This window comes from Puma concolor, chromosome D4, assembly GCF_028749965.1.
Source record: "Puma concolor isolate L17-30 chromosome D4, mPumCon1.1.hap2, whole genome shotgun sequence".
Classification (NCBI taxonomy): domain Eukaryota; kingdom Metazoa; phylum Chordata; class Mammalia; order Carnivora; family Felidae; genus Puma; species Puma concolor.
The window spans coordinates 94991379-95006960 of record NC_141679.1 but is presented as its reverse complement, the minus strand read 5'-3'; the positions used below and the strand labels follow the sequence as shown (position 1 = coordinate 95006960).

General features: G+C 64.5%; 2 protein-coding genes across 2 annotated transcripts; both read right to left on the bottom strand.

The window, feature by feature from the left end:
• Positions 1 to 1029: 1029 nt before the first annotated feature.
• Positions 1030 to 3799, bottom strand: TOR4A (torsin family 4 member A). The gene is made up of 2 exons (XM_086684609.1): positions 3234 to 3799; positions 1030 to 2507 (listed from the first exon to the last, which is right to left on the bottom strand). Exon 2 carries the CDS (start codon positions 2468 to 2470, stop codon positions 1220 to 1222), a length of 1251 nt encoding a protein of 416 aa, XP_086540735.1. The 5' UTR covers positions 2471 to 2507; positions 3234 to 3799; the 3' UTR covers positions 1030 to 1219.
• Positions 3800 to 4981: 1182 nt separating this feature from the next.
• Positions 4982 to 15344, bottom strand: NELFB (negative elongation factor complex member B). Its single transcript, XM_086684608.1, has 13 exons — positions 15021 to 15344; positions 14505 to 14668; positions 14185 to 14284; positions 13533 to 13763; positions 11246 to 11431; positions 10519 to 10631; positions 9862 to 9964; positions 9547 to 9642; positions 9181 to 9323; positions 8964 to 9070; positions 6308 to 6449; positions 6062 to 6170; positions 4982 to 5954 (listed from the first exon to the last, which is right to left on the bottom strand). The coding sequence occupies exons 1-13, from the start codon at positions 15120 to 15122 to the stop codon at positions 5808 to 5810; spliced, it is 1743 nt and encodes a 580-aa protein (XP_086540734.1). The 5' UTR covers positions 15123 to 15344; the 3' UTR covers positions 4982 to 5807.
• Positions 15345 to 15582: the final 238 nt, after the last annotated feature.

The window sequence follows — 15582 nt, the reverse complement described above, 5'->3', positions numbered from 1 at the left end:
GGGGGGGGTGGTGCCGCACAGCCCGGCGCCCAGTCAACTCGAGCTTCGCCTCTGCGGGGCCCTTCCCTCTGCTCCCCGGGTCCCCCTTTGGGATTCGCCGTGGCCGGGGTCGCCGATGACGTGTGTGCACGTGTCCCCGGCCCTCAGGCTGTGTGTGCCCTCCTCCAGGATGAGCTGGGCCTGCTGCGGGGACCCGGGCGACAAGGAGACGCGGGACACGCCCCCGCGACCTCCGCGGCGCGGGCGGACACGCGCGGCCACTGGGCGGCAGCACTGAGGCCATCCCAGGGCGCGGGGGACGCGGGGCTGCGAGACCGAGTGGTGGTCGCTTGGACGCGACCGCCGCCCTCCAGGAGCAACCCCCCCCACCCGCGCGCGCGCACAAACAACGCCCACCGCGCCCGAAAAGCGACAGGGGTCTGGAAACCTCTGCGGTCGAGTCTAAAGGATCTCTACCTACAGGCCTCCCCCAGTCAGCGACCTGAAGCCAGTTGGTGGCCAGGGCAGGGGGATGGGAGAAGTCAGCGCCCCCCCCCCCAACTTGGGCCCTGCCATCTACCGCTGGCACCCCAAGATCCCCCCACCTTCCAGAGCGTTCAGGGGATTCCAATGGATCCATTCATTGTGTGTGGACTCCCATCCCCCCATTGCCTCCCAGGGAGCTCCTGGGCCCCAGAGTCCGGGAGAAATCCGGGGAGTCCATGCCATTCTCCTGGTTGGAGAAGCACCCAGGACTTTGGTCCCACAGGGTGGGGAGGGGGTTGCGGCGCAGACTGAGAGAGGGAGAGAGAGAGAGTGTGTGTGTGTGTGTGTGTGTGTGTGTGTCTGATGGCTGCTGCAGCCATATCCGGCCGCAGGGGACCAACTAGGTGACCCTGGGAGCTACTTTCTCTGAGGCCATACAGCCTCTGTACCGATGCCTGCGATGAGGGGCACACAGCAGGTGCTTAGGAATGTGGGCTAGGGCCGGGAGGTGGCAGACTGGGGGCACTGATGGGGGAACTGTGACTCGAAGCGGGGGCTCGGAGCGGAGCCACCCCCACCAGCCTCCCAGCGTGAACCACGGGTTAGGGAGGGCGGTGGGGGCTATAAACAGATTTATTAGGGGCCTCAGGCAAATCCACAGGGTCCCCTCCCTCCTACTACCACCAACGACCGAGATGTCCCCAAGGTGACCCCTCGTGCCCACAAGCGTCCACCGTGTCCAGCCGGGCCCCTGCTACAAGAGGTTCACCGTGGCCACCACCTGCTTGCAGCCAGTGACGGCGAACTCGCGGCCAGCCACGCGGTAGTACTTGAGCTGCGCGGCCAGGAGCTCGGCCCGGGCCTGCTCCGGGAAGAAGCCCTCCCCGGCCATCTCGTCCCGGAAGCAGTTGACCACGGCCCTCTTGTCCAGCAGCAGCAAGGGCACGATGGCCGCGGCCTGCCACAGCGGGTGCTCGCGGACCAGGAGCGCCCGCAGGCCGGCGCGCAGCTCCTCCTCGGCCCGCACGGCGGCCACCGCATCCCAGTCGCCGTGAGCACCGCGGGCGCCGTCGGGGCGCGGGGGCGGCGCGCGGGACGCGTTCTGCAGCACGAAGCGCGTGATTTCCGCGCCGCCCGCGCTGCTGAGGAGCACGTAGATGGCGTTGTGGAAGTGGTGGGCGCGCTGCGGCTGTAGGAAGCCGTGCAGCTCGTCCAGCAGCGCCAGGGGCAGGAGCTCCGCCTCATCCAGCACCACGAGCGGGGTCTTCTCCTCCGCTTCGGCCCGCTCCACCACGCCGGCCACCAGCCGGGCCAGCTCCTCACGGCAGTCCTGCGCAGCGCGCGCCTTGGGGCAGTGGTGCCGCGCGTGGTACTGCAGCACGAGCGCGCCGTCCTCAAGCACCGCGCGGAAGTGGCGCGCCAGCAGGCGACCCACGTGGCTCTTGCCCACGCCGCTGGGCCCGTGCAGCGCCAGAAGCAGCGGGCGGCTGTGCACGTGCGTGGCCAGGTAGTCCCGCAGCAGCGCCACTATGCGCCCCACGGCGGCCGGCTGCCCGAACACGGCGCGCTGCAGCGCCTTCTCCAGCCCGTCGAGGTCGTAGCGCTGCGCGTTATCGTCCAGGTTCTCGATGGCGTTGAGCACCTGGAAGCCCACGATGGCCACGAGCAGCAGGAGGCAGCGCTGCGCGCGGCTGCGGCGCTCCGCGTGAGGCCGGTACTTGCGCGAGGTCTCCGGGTAGAGCACCACACGGCTGCGTCGGCGCCTCTTGCGCGGCGTCCTGGACGGCGGCTCCGGGCCGTCGAAGGTGAAGAACCGGGGCTGGTCCGGGTCAGCGTGCGGCGCCCCGGGCGCGGAAGCCGACCCCGAGCCGGGCGGCTGGGGGCGCCGCTTGCGCAGGAGACACACGCGGCGGCGCAGACGGACCACTGCGCGCAGCGGCGCGATCACGCTCGGGCGGGGGACGCCGGGGCCCGCGGCCTCCAGACTGGGCTGGCCGCTGTCCATGGCGCAGGGGCGGCGCTCCGCATGCAGGTCGCCCTCCCTGCAACAGGAAGATGGGGAGGGTCTCCAGACGTCGGCATGGCCGACTGGGACTCTTCCCTGGAGCGACGTCCCTCCTCTGGGAGGTCCCCAGGGAGTGCGGAGCGCGGGGGAAGGGTGACTCCTGGTGCCGGCCTCGCCCCGGCTGACCAGGAAGCGGCTCCCCGCAGGGCCCCATGCAAATCTCTCGGGTCCTCCCAGGAACAGCCACGGGCCTTGAGGAAGTGTCGGCGCGGGGAGGGCGCAGCTTATCGGGCAACCACCCCGCTTCCTGGAGAAGTCGGTGCTAGCTGTCGCCGATTAGGGGTAAAGAAGGGTCAAGGCCCGGCCCCGCTGCCCATCCCTCCCTCCCGCCCCCCCCCGCCCCGCCCGCAGCTCGGCCTGCCAGGCGCCAGGGCTCTCTGAATCCCAAGTGGGAACCAAGGGGAGCAGGGACCCTGGCACCGCCAGAATCCAGAGACATCCCCCGTGCACTTAAGAACACTTGGGGGGGGGGGGGGTCGATCAGGAACTTCTGCTTTTGAGAATGGGCCCAGGCCTCCCACCCCCACACCCCCAAAACAGGGATCCTCCCTGCACCCCAGTGAACACACATGGAGTGGCAGCAGAGAACCCCCAGACACTAGTAGGGTGGGGTGCAAAGACAAGAGCCAGAGGAAGAAAAGGGCCATTGAGGAGACAGAGCTGAGGAAAGGACTGATGCCCTGGTCTCCAACCCACCCCATACCTGCAGCTGAGTCAGGTTAAGTTCCTGCTGGCCCCAGCCCACCAAGGGCAGCCCCCTGCAGAGGCCAGATGCTGAGGCCGCAACTCAGGACACAGAAAATACCAGCTTCCTGTCGAGGTTCCCGATGGGGTCAGGGGCCTGGCTGGCAAGCTCAGGCCTGGAGGGGTAGCAGCACCTGCAGGTCCCGGGAGCCTTAGGTCGGGAGGAAACTCTGGGGAGGTTTCCGCTTCTGTGCAAAGGAAGTGAGTCAGGGGTGTGGCAAGTGGGCGGGACTTAGGCTGGATGGAGGCGCCAGACGGAGAGCCTGGCTGGCTGGCCCAGGTCCCCTGGCTGGCCATCAGGTCACCTACCTTCCTCAGCCCTGCAGCCCTCCTGGCTGTCCAGGCCCAGGTCACCTGGCAAGGCTTGGGGCATCCCCTCCCCAGAGATCCCACAGACTCCTGCATCTCAGTCTAGCTTCCAAGGAACCCCTGCCTCCCCAGGGGCACTGGCACCTGATCCCCCACATGGAGCGGAGTAGGGCAAGAGCAGAGAGGGTGGGCCGGGCCCCTCTGCCCAGCTGGGTGCCCCCAGTCCCTTCCTATTCCCCTCTCCCCCACCTCCCTCCCCTCGACCCCAACCTGGGGTCATTTCGTTTTCCCCTCCTCCCCTCCCAGGGACTAGGGCTCCATCCCATCTCCCTCTCCTCTTCCCCTGCAACCCCCCCCCCCCCACCAGCCTAGAACCCTCCCATCCCAAGGATAACACACTAGAACAGAAATTCTAGCCCTGGGGTTAGACCCCCATGTGTAGCTCAGGGTCCTGGTCAGGGAGCAAATTTACCAACAACAATTTACCAAGAACAAAGGACTTAGGCAAAGAAGCAGCAGGTGGGGGCTTGTGTGGCCTTGCCCCCCACCCTAGTCCCATCTCTGCACAGTCGGCCTTCCTGAATGACCTTCTGCTCTTCTCATTCTGACCGACGGAGCTGGGCCCTTCCAGGCCCAGAAGCACCTCTCCTGGGCCCAGACCCGTCTGCAGCCCTCCCTAAGACTGCGCCCATCAAGCAGTCCAAATAGTCTGGTGCTGCCTCCCTCAGTTCCCGAGCCCTTCGGCCGTCCTGCCTGTGGTCCCTCGACCTCACCCCCTTAGCCTCCCTTTGCCCACACACTGCCTATGTCCCCTCTCCTAACTCTTCTTCGCCTCACAGTGGCACCAGGCACGTCGTGCATCAGGGAAGTGTTGGTCACGGGGCTGGAGAGTTCCCGTTGTCTCCAGAATATGGGATTCCCAGGCCTCTGGTGATGCATGTTCCTGCCTGCCCTTCAGTCTGGTGCCCTCGGGCAGGGTCACTGCTTCTCTACATCCTCCCATCCAGCCCTGGGGCCTGGCTCCCAGGACCGGCTGCCCACCTCTGTGCGGGGCAGGTGCGTGCGGCCTTGGGCCCCCTACCCACCACGTGGCCTGGCAGTACTCTCGGCCTTCCTGGGGCCAGTGGGGGGGGGGGGGAGGGGGAGGACACTGTCCAGGCCCTCCCCACACCCCACGATCCCAGCATAGGGGGGTGGGGGTGGGGTCCTGCCTGAATCTCTGCTTCCTAAGGAAAAAATGGAAAGGGGCTACCCCTCAGCATGTGCACCCACAGACGTCTCCCCCCTGCTCCCAGGGGCAGGGCCAAGCGTCCAGACCGCGGCCCCCAAAGCAGAAGTGTCCTTAAGAAGATACCTGCCCACCCCTCAGGCGTGCCCATAAACAGCGCACCCACCGGATTTACCCAAACACCTTTTATTTACATAAGTCAAAGTCTCACTGTGCAACAGTCCCTCACTTGGCCAAGTGCGGGTGCGACTGAGTAAGAGGGAGCACACCCCTCCAAGGGTAAACTGAGGCAGCCAGTCGGTGGCCTGGGCTTTCCTCAGCCACACCTGCTACATGGGGCGCTGCTGGCCAGTGGGGGAGCAACTTCCTGCCTGTGGGCTCTGGGTCAGCCAGCCGGTCCCGGGTGAAACACTCAGACGCTCCTCGGAAGCCAGGTTCGTTCTGCAGATGACCAGACTCCGCACACTGCATGATTCCGCCCGTCTGTGCCAACAAGCCTGGGCCCACCCCTCCCCCTTGGCTCGGCACGTGTCCCTCTCCCACCCTCGCCCCATGGAAAACAGGTGGCTTTTTCCTAATTCCAACTACTGCCAATCTGCCTCCCCTCCCACGACACGAGGCGGCAACCAGCCAGAAGCTTCCACGGCCTGGAATGAGTTCAAGCGGCCAGGAGGGGCAGAGCAGACCCAGAGCTGTGCTCCACAGAACCAGACCGGGACCCACGAGGAGCGAAAACACCATCCCGTTCCCGTGGACAACACACACCTCCCAGGACCCAGTTCGTGGGGAGGCGGAGGCGCAGAAGGGGGCCCCACGTGCAGGAGGTCCCAGGGTGGGGGGTGCTCCGCTCGGCTCGGCCAGCCCCAGCCCCCCTAGCGGCTCGCCCGCCCCCAGGAGAGAGGGGGTCCCGTGCTTGCAATGGCAGGGGAGCTCCTCCTGGCCGGCCACAGCCCCACCAGGGGCCTTGCCCAGTCCCGAGCAGCCCCAGGTGAAGGCTCAGAGCCCAGCCGGAGTGGACACGGCGGGAAGGGGCAACTCCAGGGCCGGAGTCTCCGCGGCCTGGGCCGGGCTGGGCTTCCGGTGCTCCAGCTGCTCCAGCCGCTCACCGAGCTGAGAGTAAAGTTCCTTCACGGCCTCTCCGCTCTGCAGGGGGGAAAGTGTGGGGTTCGGGGCAGTCCCTCCCCCCCCCCCCAAACCCGGGGTCGCATGGGGGCGGGGCGGGCGGCACAGGCCGCAGGCAGGGCACCCACCTGGCCCGTGGGCTCCAGCGCCTTGCGCAGGGCGTCCAGCCTGGACGGGGCCACCCGGTGGTGCAGGTGGATGAGGAGCCGCAGCACGTGGCGCTGCACGTTCTCCTTCCTGGAAGAGGCCACAGCAGCGCGGCGGGTGGGCGGAGCCCAGAACCGACCCCCTCCCCCCTGACCCCCCGCCCCCGCCCGCCCGGAGGTGCCACAAGCGCGCCCGAGCCCCGCAGGGTGCAGGCGGAGGATGGGCACCTGGGCGAGGCCGTGAGGAGGAAGCCATCGAAGAGGCTCCTGCAGAAGTCCTCCAGGGCAAACTCGTCGGCCAGCAGCGCCAAGTTCCCCATGAGCAGGTGCAGGAAGATGTCCCCAAACGCCAGGTCGCCAAAGGTCTCCACTGCAAACACAGGTGTCAGCCCCGCTCAGCCCGCCGCCCCCGCCCCTGGATGGGCCAACGGGGAGGCCGCGGAGCAGCAGCGCCCCCTGAGGACGGGGTGCCCGGTTTTCCTGCAGCCAGAACCGGGGCCCGCACCACGAGGAGGCAGGGGCGGCCAGCCGCCCCCACGGAGGCAGAGAAGCAGGGCTGTGGGGGTGAGGGTCGGGGTGGGGAGGGCACGGGAGCCTGCTGCCCGTGGTTCTGCCCCATGGCCAAGGGACTTTGGACTAAGTGGACTCGAGAAGAGGGAGAAACTGGACAGACTGGAACTAGAAAAGAAACAGGAAAGTGCCACGGCACCGCCCCCGAGTTCTACCAGACTGCGAGCTACGTGGTTCTAGAAGAAAGACAACAAAAGGAAAGATTTTCATTTTTTGAAGGCACGGACTCCAAAAACTACTTTAATCAAAAAAAAAATTAAAAAAACAACAACTAAAATAATCAGCAAAGGTAACTACCAACGTATCTCACTGATGACCAGAGACAGAGTGCACAGCAAACAAGGCCGACGACCCGGCTGGAGGGCAGCAGGTCACGGGGACGGGGGGACACACATGGGGACACAAGTGCCACAGCAGCCACTAGAGAAGTGCTGACAGGGAGCTGTGACCATGGCACTATCTGAGCCCCAGGCGCCACTGAATGCCACGGGGAGGCCCGGGCACCATCAGATGCAGCCGGGCTGTGCCCCCGCCACATGTGACCAGAGCCCCCGCTGACCTCACGGCCGGGGGCACTTTACAGGACACTCAGGCAAGGGCACGGTCGCCACCCCAGGGAACACTGCCAGCAAAGTCCCTAATGGGAAACAAATGCCCTGGTTCCAACCCTTCCCACAGAACCCTCCAGACAAGGAGAAACACGAAAGGCAGCAAGGGGGCACGAGGGTGGAGGGGAGACGCCAGTTGGAGCCCTGACTTGAACTAGCCACCCACATCAAATGTCACGTGACAACGAGAGCTCCGTGGCCACCGTCGGGCCCTGGACCCAGATGTGACCACAGCACCATTCTTTTGTAGAGACACCTGTCAAGTCCTCCGTGGGTTTACGTCCAGACCGTCATCCGGGGGACGAGCGGCGCACACGGACCCCCATGCAGCAGGTGAGAGGCACTGGGCTTCACCACGCTGTGCTCTTTGCTTGTAACGTCATCAAAAACCCCCACGATAAAAAGCTAAAAAATAAACAGAAAGGAATTTTTAAAACTGACATCTGATCTTACTAGCACCCGATAATGACGGAAGAGGACAGCGTACCCATCCTGAGCACAAGGGAAGGTCTGAGTCCCAGCGCCCTGGGCAGCAGCGCGTGGCTGGGAGACACCGACGCGGTGTCGGAGGCAGGGAAGGAGGAGCACTCCCTCACCGGATGCTCCCGACGCAGGCAGGACCCCCCGCTCCCAGCTGACACCGTGAGACGCGAGAAAGCAACAAAGGTACCGAAAGGAACTGGAACGATGAGACAAACCCAAATGGCACCCTTGGAAGTCTCCAGGCTCCAGCCCCTGTGGCCCTGTGACACTTCTGCATGTGGACACGCTACCTCATGTGGAAAGAAGCCCTACGACAGGAGACGACACCGCATGACCCAGGTGGGCCCGACAGCATCACAGGGAGGCGGGAGGCAGGGGGCCAGACTCAGAGGGACGTGCGGGCGGGAGGAGCTGGAAGGGTGAACCGCGAGACAAAGTCAGGAGCCGGGATGCAGGCGGCTCCTAGAAGCTGGAGGAGACCAGGAGACAGATTCTCCCCAGAGCCTCCGGAAGGAGCCAGCCTCGCCCACACCTTGCCTGTAGCCCCGGGACACTCGCTTCACCCTTCCGGCCTCCAGAGCGAGAAGAAAATAAGTTCGTGCTGTTCACGTACATGGAAACTAGATACGAAGTAAGATGCACAAATAGCTTCCTTCCTAAAGAAAACACGGGAAACGTAACACGGGCACCACCCTCAGACGCGTCAGTGACCCAGAAACGCACTTGGCCGGGAACGTGCAGGATCCTTATGAAGCAGACTCAACACCCCAGACATGAGCCGAGCCAGCAGAGGCCCCTGGGTCTGGGCAAGCATGGGAAGGCCAGGTGCTCCCCAACACCCTTCTCCTTGCCTCCACCTGCAGCTTACTCTTGAAGGGGTCCACTCGGGCCCCACCACGAAGCAACCGGCCCCCTGGCCCCACACGGCCAGAGACCGGCGGGGGTGAGCTCTCTCAATCGTCTGAGGCCTTGAGGGGCTCCACCTCCCTCGCCAGTTAGGAGCAAATCATGGTAGCTTCTCCCCCACAGCCAAAAAGATGCTTTCACAAACGGTGACAATGGCGAAGGGTGTCCGTGAAACTACCAAGCTGAGAAACTACCAAACTACCCCTGCACCAAAACCACCTCCAGAAGACAAAGATGGAGAAGCGCGCCGAGCCAGCCCCTCAGAGCTGGGACAGGGCAGGAGCCCGGGGCCCGGCACGGGGCCTGCCCGCACTCACCCAGCCCCGGCAGCAGGCGCAGGAGTGCGTTCTTGTTCCTCTGCTTGGTGATGTGCAGCACGTAGTACAGCCCCACCTCGCAGGCCATGCGGTGCTCCTGCAGGAACCTGCGCCCGGCAAGGACAGGTCACCCCTGGGCGACGCCCTCCGCACAGCCTCCGTGGGGGGCTGGGGGGCGGGGGCGCGGCACGCCCACCCGTGCCCGTGGGGCCCATACTTGGTGAAACTCTCCGGGAGCGTGTTCGGGTACGTAACCGGGGCTTTCTCCTCGGCCGGCAGCTTCTGGTCCACGTTGAAGGTATGGTCGTCGACCACGAAGGACATGAGCATGGGCAGGAACCTGGTGATGAGCTCCACCTCCTACGCCAGAGAAGACCCAGGAGCGGTCGGGCACAGCCCCACCTTTGTCCTGCAGGGACCCCGCCCCTCGCCCGCCTCCCTGCATCTACCTTTTTCTACTTCAGCCTGAGGGCCTGTCCCTCCTTCCCACCTCCCGAGACCCCGCCCTGCTGATCTCCACAGACCCTGCCCCACAGACCCTCTGGAGGAAGCGGTGGAAACCATCCCACCCTCGTCCCGTTACCATCTTGGGCTCCTTGAAGACCTGGCTGTCGATCATGTCCCATGCCCCCTGGCCCAGCGCCAGCAGCCTGAGCAGCAGCAGGAGATCGGGACTGTCCTGTGGGAAAACGAAGGCCTCAGCACGTGCTCACCCAAGGCTCCCCTCCACTGAAATCGCTCGTTGCCTGGCAGGGTCCTTGTGCCACGGCCAAACGCCTCAGCTTCCCCCGCAGCCCCCACGGCACCCACCGCCCATCGGGAGTGCTGTCATTCGGCCGGCACGGGCCTGGCCACACACCCACCCAGAAGGCAGCGTGCAGCCAGCCGCCGCGCTCACCCTAGGCAGGGTCTCCTGGCCGACCAGCTCCTGCAGGTGCCTGACGGTGCTCAGCGACAGGGTGTTGATGGCAAAGGGGTCACACAGGATCATGGACAGGTCCCTGTGAGGATGAGCACACTGCGTCAACATGGCGCGGCCACGGGCGGGCTGCCCTGGCCGCTGTCCTGGGGGGAGGGCCCCTCCGCACAGAGCAAGCCCACCCACCCACCCGCCCACCCTGTGCTTCTTCGGCACAAAAACTTGATGTTCGGAACTTATCCTTAACTTGCTCAAAATACTGAAGGGCTTTAAAAGTTTTTTAAAAAATTAAGCCCCCGTTTTGGTTCTGAGGACCTGCCCCTGATGCCGTAAGCTCACGAGGGCCCCACAGAGATGGTCACAGAGAGAAAGAGCTGCAAAAGAGAGCTCGACAGAGCCGGTCCCGCCAGCACAGCGGCCCCGGGACGGCGCTGACCACCCACCCCGGTCGTAGTCAGGCCCCGGCTCACCGAAACTCTGATAGCCTCGGCCCCAGCAGCCAGGTCTCAGCCGTGTGCACGAGCGCCAAGGCAGCTCTAAACCACACTGGAAGCAACTGGAGACACAGCCTGCTCATCCGGACACCTGTGGACAGGACCCTGGGGGCTGGGGCACCGGCACAAGGCCGACCCTTACCCTAGGACTTGCTCCTGCCCCTTCTTCACGCCGTCAAGAAACCCCTGCAGCTCTCGGGCTCTCTTGCTGTCCACAAACCGCTCACGAATGCAGGCATCCAGGCACCAGGTAAACTGTGGGGAGGAAGCACAGCCGGGACACGGTCAGAGACCGCGGCCTCCAGACGGCTCCCGTGGTCACCGCTCAGCTGCAGCCACCACCCCGAGCCTCACGTCGGCAACAGGACCCACAGCCTCACGTGGTCCGGGCCGGTACAGCGAAAAGGCACACAGGCCTGAGGTCCCACATCCCCAGCAGGCCAGGTGGTGCTCGGAGCAGGCAGTATTTGTGCTCTGTTCTCAAGGGGGTCTCCCTGGCAGCCCCCACTGCGGGACCCTGATGCCGCACAGCCCCCCGGACCTAACGCTGTCTGGGGCTGCACAGCATCCGTGCGGGACACAACAGCGGCACAGAAAGCCCCATCCCTGGAGCACACAAGAGGCCCCTGAGGGCTCTGGAGCAGGGGAGGGACAGTGGCCCAGGAAAGACCAGAGAAGGCTACGGCAGGGGAATAAACAGCAGGCGAATACGGCAGACGCAGGGCCGGTGGCTCTGACTCAGGTGCCCCTAAGCCTGGGCGGCAGAGGGGGTGTGGGGGCTGGCACACGGCTTGTGGCCGGGTGGGTGGGTGGCCAGAGCCCTGAAGGGGAGGAGCCGGAGGGAAGGGGGCGGGGCGGTCGGGCGCCACCTTATGGCAGGGGTCCACGGAGCAGATGTCCCCGACGTCCAGCTCGTGCAGGGACATGAGCAGCTCGGCCCGCAGCGTGCAGTAGTGCACGTTCCGGGTCCGCAGGAAGAGGGTCCGCAGGAACTGCAGCACCATGTCGTACAGCTTCACGTTCTTCCCCACCATCTGCGTCAGCTTCTGCACCACCTGGGGGAGGAGACCCGCGCCTCGGGGTCACGACGGCCGCGGGGGCAGGACCGCCCCAGCCCGACTCTACTCCTTCCTGTGCGGGCCGTACCCAGAGTCTCCTCTGTCACAAGACGCCAGCTCTGTGTCAGGTGGTGGCCACCCTGGATCCCACAGACCCTGAGAGCCCATCGGCCTAGGACCCCAGCCTCCAGGGCTGCCCATCAGCTGGCACGGGACACTGGGGCACCGCTGAGAGACGCTGGCCACTGTAGCCCCGCCAGGGCTGCCTTGCTCCCTGCGTCCTCCCATGTCGAGCACCTGTACCCCTTCCGCGGCAGGGACCACCCGCCTCTGCAGCCCGCACCCCGCGTGGAAGTCTCCAGCAGCCTCCACCAGCGGGAGGGAGCAAGGCTCACCGCGCGACCGTGAGCAGGAGGCAGGCCTCTTGCTCTGACGGTGGGAAGCAGACAGGACGAGCTGGGGTAAGAGACGCCACGGCGCCCCAAAAGCCACCAGGCTGTACACAGTGCGTGCAGGGGGGAGCAGGGACAGAAGCAGTGAGCGCCCGCCAGGCAACCTCGAGGGCCCCCAGCAAGGCCTCTTCAGCAGGCCTCAGGGACCCTGACGCACAGAGCGGACCCGGAGCACAACCCACATCTCAGCACGCGGGCAGCTCCGGTGTGGACGAGGGCGGACACGTGCCTGCCCTGACCACAGCCCAGGCCCACCTCGCCGCGAACGGGAGGCAAGGCGCAGGCCGCTGGGCACGGAGCCGTGGCCCTAGTGGCCGACCCACACCCTGAGGACCGTGGGCGCCACACACACCTGCTACAACCCCCGCCCCCGCAGTGGTGAAGGCCGCAGAGGTGGGAAGGACCCAGGCCGACAAGAGCAGCAACAGACCACAGGCAGGAAGTATCACCACAACCACTGGCCGGATTTGGGGAGAAAGCGTTAGGTCAGATCCCACTTCAACCAAACACACAACCCCGGGCGAGAAAGTTGAACAAAGAACCAGCAAGACGCCCCCGCACCACTCGACCCGGGCCTGGTGGCCTCTGCCGTTAAGCCATCATGCTGGAGCACATCAGGCAATTGCAGTGGCCCCCCAACTCACTGGGAAAAGCCAAAGTGTCCATGGTGGCCTCCAGCCACCGCCCCCCGCCACACCGCCCCCGCCACACACACACTCACCTGCTTGCTCTTGGTTCCAGCCACATCAGCCTTACCTTCCCACACAGCCAGCCTGCTCCCCTTCAGAGCCTGTGCTCACACCCCAGCCTGGCTCCTCTTCCTCACCCCCAGAACCCAAGCTGCCCGGCTCTGCCTTGCCTTGCTCTGGGACCTCATGCCTCGACCCTCCTCTCCTCTGGGTGCCCAGCATGTGCCATTTACAGTGGAGCATCTGCTCCCTTACGAACTGCAAGTGCCCCCGGCAAACAGCCTGACCCCCAGAGTCACCGAAGGGTGCAGGCACTTATGGCAGGAAATCAGAACTCAAGAAACATTCGCTTGTCAGAGTGAGGAACGAATCCGACGTAGAAAGAAAAGACGGGCGCCTGGCTGGCTCAGGTGGAAGAGCACGGGACTCTTGATCTTAGAGTTGTGTGTTCGAGCCCCACATTAGGTGCAGGGATAACTGAAAAATAAAATCTTTAGGGGTGCCTGGGTGGCTCAGTCGGTTAAGTGTCCAACTTTGACTCCGGTCATTATCACACGGTTTGCGGGTTCGAGTGCCGTATCGGGCTCTATGCGGACAGCTCAGAGCCTGGAACCTGCTTCGGCTTCACATTCTGTGTCTCCCTCTCTCTCCGTCCCTCCCCCGCTCATGCTCTCTCTCCCTCTCAAAAAAAAAAAAAAAAACAAATAAAAATTATTAAAAATGAAATCTTTTAAAAAAAAGAAAATTTCCCAGAGCCAAAGGACGACACAATGAACTTAACCCGAAAGGCCTGCCGACTCACAGAGCACCAAGGACATAAAACCAGAGAGGTCCACGTTAGGCGCCATATCACAAAGACCCCCAACCACACGCACAAGCCCACCCCTCCCAGGAGCAGAACGACTGAAATGTGCACGGGGGTGGGAAAGAGGGTGGTCAGGGGGCCCCGTGCCCCACCTCGCCCTGGCGCCTCGTCTTCGGGGAAGGGCTGAAGAAGTTGTGCAGGACGGAGAGCTCGGTGCTGAAAAGCGCACTCTCCTTCTCTAGGATGTACTGCTTCAGCAGCGGAGAAACTTCGTCGCCAAACAGTGCCTGGTTGTCCTGCCAGATCTGCCGCTTCACCTCCACAGCACAGGCCCGGTACAGCTCCTTGTCAGCCATCACCAGCTTCAGCTTCTTCTCCGGAACCTACAGGACCATATCGGCCACCTGTGAGCCGCACCTGTGCCCCAGGGACCTCCCTCAAGACGGCTCAGGAGGCCTCAGCTCCCCTAGCAGAAACCACCTCAACCCAGACCCACCAACAGGGGTGCCTGGGACTGGACCCCAGGCCCCAGCAGATGTAAGCAGCCAAGCTGAACACAGACAGTTCTGGCCGAGTCGCCATGGGTCCCACAACCCAATTCACACACCAGGCATCAGTCTCCGTGTGGCTTGTCAGAGAAAAGCCAGCACAGAGAACATGCCCCAGGGCTGCTCGGGGTTTGGGCAGGCAGCTCACGAGATCCCGCCAGAGCTAAGGTGCCAGCTTGACGAAGCACATGCGCGATGTCCCCAAGTAAGGGCTCGTGCAGAGAGCGCCCTGAGCATGTGGGCCCACGGTTTTTACCTTGGGCAAATGTTTCATGACACACATCACCACTGGCTGCAGGGACGGCATCTTCACCAGAGAAAAGCTCTTTTCTAGAAGATCTTCCAGTTTCTTGTACCTGGAAAGGCTCGTGTGACTAAAGGAGCAGCACAGGACCCAGTCTGAAGCAGCTGTCTGTCCCCAGACAGATGACAGATAAGGGTATAGGTTTCCACGGGCGGGGCACTCGAGTAAAGGCCCCCTTTTCGAACGGGGGTGTGTAGCCAAGGGAACGCTAAGTGCTGCTGAGTCCGTTCCAAGGCTGGGAAGGGGCCTGCACATGTCACCTGCCCACCTACCTTTCCTCAGCCTTCCCCTCTGAGGCAATGGCGGACACCCGCTCCAGCAGCTTGTCCCGAAGCTCGTCAAACACCGACTGGTGGAACTCCAGCCGAGGTGTCCCATGCAGGTCCAAGAAAGGCAAGGCCGACTGCAGGGAGGGCAGCAGCACGCCATTCTCTGTCTGAGGAAACAGAGGCGGGGAGGGGAGGGGGGGGTCGATTTTACTTATTGGGGCTGGGCTCATGGGGAGGCGACAACAGAAACTTCGGGTCGCTGCTACACCTGGCCAGCACCCCAGATGCTCTGAGTACCTAAGAAGGCAAGGATGCCTCCCAGCAGCCCTGGTTGCAAACCAGGGTATATATATACATAACGGCAAACCCCGGTACCCAACCAGATGTCCATCAGCGGGGAACCAGCTCAGGGCACCCGCTTCCTCCATCCGCGGAACGGACAGCTGCCCACTTCCCCCGCGCCCCCGCGCCTCCGGCAGGACTCACGCCCAGATCGCCGGCCTCCCCACCGGGGCCCACCTGGAACTGCTCGATGGCCTTGAGCGGCTCCGTGCAGTTGGTCAGCGTCTCCTTCAGGTCTTCGCCGTTGGCCACGCCCAGGTCCTGCAGCCCCGCGAACATGGCCGAGGCCCCGGCGCCCGCCCGGCTCGGCGCCCCATCCCCGCCGCGCTCCCCTGACGCCGGCGCGGTCGCCGCAGGTCCCCCCGAAGTCCGCTCGCTCGGGCCTCGGGGACCGCCCGAGCTCCGCTCCCCGGCGCCCTCCAGCTCGGCCAGGTCCCGCCCGCAGCGCGGCTCCGCGGGCACCGCAGCCGCCCACTTCCGCCCTGCGAGGCCGGGTCCGCCGACCGACCGGTCCCCGGGAAACACTGCGATCGCCACGCAGAGGTTCCTGGGAGCGGCGTCTCACCCGGCTCCAAGCTCAGAGGACGTGAGCGGAAGCTGTGCTCGGGCGCGGCGCGGGCTGTCGACGGGAATCCCGCCCACCTGAGCCCCACCCCAACCCCGAGGCACCAGCCCGCCGCTCTTTTGCGGCCGGACCTCGTGGCGTGTGCTGCGTCTGACCTCATCCTCCTCTGGGGGC

What these genes read in the sequence shown, in the direction of transcription:
- TOR4A (XM_086684609.1), bottom strand. Translation starts at nt 2,470, where the DNA reads ATGGACAGCGGCCAGCCCAGTCTGGAGGCCGCGGGCCCCGGCGTCCCC.
- NELFB (XM_086684608.1), bottom strand. Translation starts at nt 15,122, where the DNA reads ATGTTCGCGGGGCTGCAGGACCTGGGCGTGGCCAACGGCGAAGACCTG. An exon ending in CTCCCGGAGAGTTTCACCAA is followed by an intron (nt 9,071 to 9,180) that starts GTATGGGCCCCA and finishes TGCCGGGCGCAG; the next exon opens with GTTCCTGCAGGAGCACCGCA. An exon ending in CTCCTCACGGCCTCGCCCAG is followed by an intron (nt 6,171 to 6,307) that starts GTGCCCATCCTC and finishes GGCCTCTTCCAG; the next exon opens with GAAGGAGAACGTGCAGCGCC.